Raw genomic sequence first — 5,847 nt, 5'->3', positions numbered from 1 at the left:
TCATATATCTACAAAACAATGTTGATGGTAGTTTGAAAGGGATTGCATTAAACCTGTATTTCAATTTGGGAAGAACTGACATCCTTACTATGTTGAGTCTTTCAATCCATGGACACAGTGTGCCTCTCCATTTATTTTGATATTTTTTGCTTTCTTTCATCAGCATTGTGTAGTTTTCAACATACAAGTCCTGTAGTATGTGTTTTGTTAGATTTACACCTAGGTATTTCAATTTTTGAGTGATTGTAAGTGGTACTATATATATTTTAAAATTTATTTTTATTCGTTTATTTTTTTATTTTTTTTTTCAGAGGGCAGTTTCTCTTTATTGTGGTACGGGACAAAGCGAAAAAGGGGCTGGAGGAACAGATGACGGTCAGTCCCAGCCACCCTCCACTGGGGTCGGGCACCAGAGATGGGAGAACAGGGATTAAATCTCTCTCCAGGAAAACCGAGTCCCGTAGAGGGCACCAGAATGGGGGATCATGAGAGGGTGAGGAGAACCTTTAAATAGAGGAGGGGGCTGAAGAGGGTAAACACGACTGTGCTCTAGCGCACCATATATTCCTTGCGCTTATTGAGCCGAACTTGGCAGAAAGAGAAGCCTCCGAGGAGGAGGTAAAGGCTCGCAGCGATGAAGCAGTTGTAGCTGACTTGCTCGTAAAGGTTGTATATGTTCTGGGGACCATTCTCAAAATCTTTCTCCGTGAAGGGAACGTCCTCAATTAGCACAGCAGAATGTACGTTGAAAAAGATTCCGAGCATTACCAACATGATCACTCCCCAAGCGCTGAGGACGATGCCGCAGGCGGCCAGCTTGGGCCCACAGCACAGAAGCGACGCCATGAAGGGAGTCAGGAATGGTTTAGCTATGGGCCGAGTGGAAAGGCGGTGAGAGTAAGCCCGGGATGCGCCGTACAGAGAAAAGCGAGCTTGAGTCAGGGGCTCGCGCCGCGGAAGACAGAAAGACCCGAAGGAGGCCGAGATATTTTTGTTTTGTTTTGAAGTCTCTTGTAGTGGCTGGCTTTTCTGGGCACTTTATTTTTTTCTGATAAAATTAATTTTACTAAATTAAAGAATCTTAAAATCAGATAAAAACACGAGTTACAATAATGCTTGGAAGAAGAGAAAACCAATCAGTAAATAGTGGCTTTTTATGTGATAGTGGTTTGATATCTAAAATTATTCTTTTCATTATAGCAGGTATTTTTAGTTTCTGTATCCACATGTTCATGAATAGTATACAGAAGTACAATTCGATTTTTGTATGTTGATCTTGTAAGCTGAGACCTTGACAAAGTCACCTATTAGTTGTAGGAGTTTGTTTTTGTCTTTGTTTACAGATTCCTTGACATTTTCTATGTCAATCACCATGCCACCTGCAAATAGGGACAGTCTTATTTCTTCATTTCCGATTGGTGTGCTTATTTCCTTTTCTTGCATTATTGTGCAGGCAAGAACTTCCAGTACTATGTTGAGTAAGAATGCTGAGAGTGGGATCCTTGCTTTGTTTCTAATCGTAGGAAGAAAACATTCAGTCTTTCACCATCAAGTATGATGTTAGCTATAGGCTTTTGGTAGATGTTCTCTATCAAGTTGAGGACATGCCCTGTATTTTTAGTTATCTGAGGGTTATTATGCATGTATATTGAATTTTGCCAAATGCCTTTCCTGTCTCAATTGATGTGGCTATGTGATTTTTCTCCTTTTGCCTGTTACTATGGTGAATTATGATGATTGATTTTCAAAATTTGAACCAGCCATGCCTCCCTGGAATAAACCCCACTTGGTCAAGTTATATAATTCTTTTAAAATATTGCTGATTGTGATTTGCTAACATTTTGTTAAAGATTTTACTTTTATATTCATGAAGGATATTAGTTGGTAGTTTTCTTTTTGTGCTATCTTTGTCTGATTTTGGTATCAAAGTAATATTGGCCCTGTAAAACAAGTTGGGTATGAGTCTTCTATTTTCAGAATAAGACTATATACAATTGGTGTTAATATTTTTTTCTTAAACGTGTGGTTCAATTCAATGAAATCATTTTGGCCTACAGATGTCTTTGGGGGGAATTTTTTAATCACAAATTCAAAATATTTGATAGTTATAGGGCTAATTAAATTATTTCATATTGTATGAGTTGTAGTTTGTGCTTTTCTAGGAATTGGTCCATTTTTAAGTTGTCAAACTTATGAGTTTAAAGTTGTTCATAGTATTCCCTTTCCATCCTTTTGATGAGTTTAGGGTCTGTAATGATATCCCATATTTCATTCCTGATATGGGGTGTTTTGTGTCTTCTCTCTTTTTAATCATCAGTCTTGTTAGAGGTTAGTCAATTTTATTGATTGACTAACCAACCTTTTGTCCCATTGGTTTTCTCCATTGTTTTATTTTTAAGTTTTAATTTTATTGTTTTCTGCTTTTTAAAAATTATTTTCTCCTTCTGCTTGCTTTTGGGTATACTTTGCTTTTCTTTTACTAATTTCTTATGATGGGAGTTCAGATTATTGATTTGATACTTTTTTCTTTTCTAATGTAAGTATTTAGTGCTATAAAGTTCCCTCTTAGTGCTGCTGTAACTGTATTATACAGATTTTGATATGTTGTATTTTCATTTTCGTTCAGTTCAATGTTTTATACACATATAACCTATCACCATCTACTGGTGTGACATTTTACCACTTCCAGTGAAGGGCAGAAACCTTACCTCTTTTTATGTCCCTCTACATGCCCCCATTTATAATATAACTTTCTTAAGTATTTGTTCTACCTATATTGAGAACTACATCAGACATTGTTATAATTGTTGCTTTAACTGCCCAACTTAGTTTAGAAAATTCAAGAGCAAAAGGAAAGGCCATTTCAACTGTTCTTTCTCCTTTCTTGATATTGTAATATTTCTTTTTTTATCATTTCTTTTATATTTTAAGAGCTTCCTTAGCCATTCTTTTAGTGTTGGACTGTTAGCAGAAAATGCTTATAGTTTTCCTTTATCTGAGACTGTCTTGGTTCCTCTTTCATCCCTGCAAGATATTTTTGCTGGATATAGAATTCTGGGATGACTGTTCTTTTCTTTCAGCTCTTGAAAATATTGTGCCACTTCCTTCTGGCTTCCATGGTTTCTGATCAGAAATTCATTGTTGTTTGAGTTGTCCCCCCCGCCCTCATAAGTAATGTGTCATTCTTTTCTTGCTCTTTTCAAGATTTTTTTTCTTTCTGTTCAGTTTCCAGATGTTTGACTACATGTGCCTTGGTATGAATTTCTTTGCTTTTTTGTTTTTTTTTTTTCTGTTTGGGGTTTGCTCAGTTTGTTGAATATAAGTTTATATCTTTTGCCAAATTTGGGATATTTTTGGCCATTATTTCTCTGAGTAGCTTTTCAGCCCCATCTGCATTCTCCTCTCCTTCTATCACATGTGATTCCAATGACATAAATATTAGATCTTTTGTTATAGTTCCATAGGTCCCTGAGAACCTCTTCTTTTCTTTCAGTGTATTTTCTCTCGCAGTTGTTGAGATTGAGTAATTTCTATTGCTCTGTCATCAAGTTTCGATTCTTTCCTCTGCCCCTCTATTGTTCTCAAGCCATCCATTGAATTTTTTCATTTCAGTTGCATTTTTCCCTTCAAAAATTTCATTTGTTTCTTCTTTATATCTTCTGTTTCTTTGCTAAAATGTTCTATTTTTTTTCATTTGTTTTATGTATGTTTGTAATTCCTTGTTGAATGATTTTTAGGATGTCAGCTTTAAAGTCATTGTCAGGCAATTTTAATATCTGTGTCAACTTGTTTTTGGCATCCATTGATTTATTTTGCCTCATTTATGTTGAGGTTTTCCTGGTTCTTGGTAGGACAGGTGAATTTTTTTTATTGAAAACTGGACATTTTGTGTTTTATTCTATGAGATTCTGGATCTTATTTAAATCTTCCATTTTAGCAGGAGTCCTCTAACACTGTGTCACCTCCTTACTGCCAGGTTGGGGTGAAAGTCCAGGCTCCCTACTCTGCCTTCTTTGATATCCCAGGGTGGGAAGGAATGTCTCATTACTGCTATGTAGATAACAGGATTCCAGGCTCCCCACTAGACCTCCACTGACAGTGGGAGCAGGGAAGGCCTTGTTACCACCAGGCAGGGATAAAAGTCTTGGCTCCCCACTGGTCCTTCTCTGATACCATCCCAGTAGGAGAAGAGGAAGCAGGATTAGGGAGGAAGTCTAGGCTCCCCACTCAGCCTTTACTGTCATGCGTGAGGGTGGAGCCAGAGTCTTTTTCTGTCCCTTTTCTGGTCCTTTGGCTAAAATAGAGCAGGCTTTTGTTGGGGGCTGTGTTTTTCTTTTACTTTATTTTGTTTTGCTTTGGTTTGGTTTCGGCTATGCTTGTTGGTATTTGTGTTTGCTGGCTTCCTCAGCACTCAAGTAACTCACCACCATATTGTTCCTTCTGTCCTGAGTTCCTTAGATTCTCTGCTTTCTCTCCACCTTTCAAAGTCTTATGCTTGTTTATATATAATGTCCAGAGGTTTTAGCTGTACTTAGCAGGAGGGATCAGGAGAAATGTGTCTCCTCATCTGGAAGTAGAAGTGCCCCTTTGTTGCCTTTTTTCTCCCATTTAAGAAAGGCCACAGGGGAAACCATGAATCTGCTCTAGTTGGTTTTTACAAAAGGAAAGAGGAAGAGACAGGAAATGATTTACAATCCTCAACTCTTTAACCGTAATTAGTGAGTGACAAATAGCTTGTAACACCCGGAGTGTCTTGAACATGAGATTGAGAAGGGCTGGTCACTAGTTATCAGAAAGGACAGTGATTTCATTTCAATACCTGCAGCGACCAACTTCCTCCTGCCTTCCCCTTACCCATGCCTACTTCATTTCTGGGTGGGGGCAGTCTTTTGGGTGTATCCGTAGAAACTTAGGACCTGGCCTCTTCTGTCTTGTGAGTATGGACACAGGACAGGCAAGGAAGTCCAGGCCCAGGGTATCCTTCCCGGCCTTGCCCCTGGGGTGGCCGCCTATGGACTCCCACCCACAGAGGCTTTGGCCCTTGGGATCACTCCTCCTCTCCCTCTATAGTCTGTCTTATTATTTTCAGCTTCCCTGCAGGACCCCCCCCCATTCTACCCGCTCCCTAATGGCTCAGGGAAGCACATTCCACACTCCTTCTTGGGGCTGAGGCCAATGAAGTGGTGGCAGCTATTCAAGAATGCAGGTTGTGTTTGTGTGTGTGTGTGGGGGGGGAGGGACTGCTTGCCTGGTTAGCCTGGAGCTGGGGGTGGGGGATCCCCCAAAGGGACACAGTTTTGAGTGCTGTTGGGAGAGTTGGGGGGTGAGGCCAAAGAGAGGGCAGCAGCATGTGGCATCTCTACCCTAGAGGCTTTCTTTGCTCTATGGTGGAAGCACAAGTATTTATTCTCTGGCTACTTCAGTCCCGGGATTACTGAGGCCACCACAGTCCCTCTTTTGAAGACTTTTGGCAAATGCATTTTGGAAACAACCCTACCATAGGGTCTGGCTAACTAAGCTCGTTGGGACCAACTTCTTGCCTGTGGACTCAGTTTTCTACTTGCAAAATGGGGGCAATATTCTAGGAGCCTTTATGTTCCTATTTCAGTGGCTCCTTTGGAGACTGTCATTTCTATCCTGGCACATCCTGAAATCCCAAATGGCCTGATCACCTCTTGACTGGGTAAATAATTGATACTGGCCAACAGAGGAGCACCCCCACCACTGAGAAACTTTTAAGTGTTCTTTCCTATAGAAATGTTAAGTATAGAAATGGTAAGTCTCCTCCCCAGTTCCTTAGTTTCTTAGCTCTTGGCTTTGATTACTCTTCTCATCAGTTTGTGAATC

At 39.8% G+C, this 5,847-nt stretch overlaps 1 protein-coding gene across 1 annotated transcript; it reads right to left on the bottom strand.

The window, feature by feature from the left end:
• Window positions 1-327: 327 nt before the first annotated feature.
• LOC109385586 (ribonuclease kappa) lies at window positions 328-979 on the bottom strand. The gene has a single exon (XM_019648000.1). The coding sequence runs from the start codon at window positions 844-846 to the stop codon at window positions 550-552; it is 297 nt and encodes a 98-aa protein (XP_019503545.1). The 5' UTR covers window positions 847-979; the 3' UTR covers window positions 328-549.
• Between the last annotated feature and the right edge of the window lie 4,868 nt (window positions 980-5,847).

This window comes from Hipposideros armiger, unplaced genomic scaffold, assembly GCF_001890085.2.
Source record: "Hipposideros armiger isolate ML-2016 unplaced genomic scaffold, ASM189008v1 scaffold_119, whole genome shotgun sequence".
Taxonomy (NCBI): domain Eukaryota; kingdom Metazoa; phylum Chordata; class Mammalia; order Chiroptera; family Hipposideridae; genus Hipposideros; species Hipposideros armiger.
This window is presented reverse-complemented; position numbering and strand designations above follow the sequence as displayed.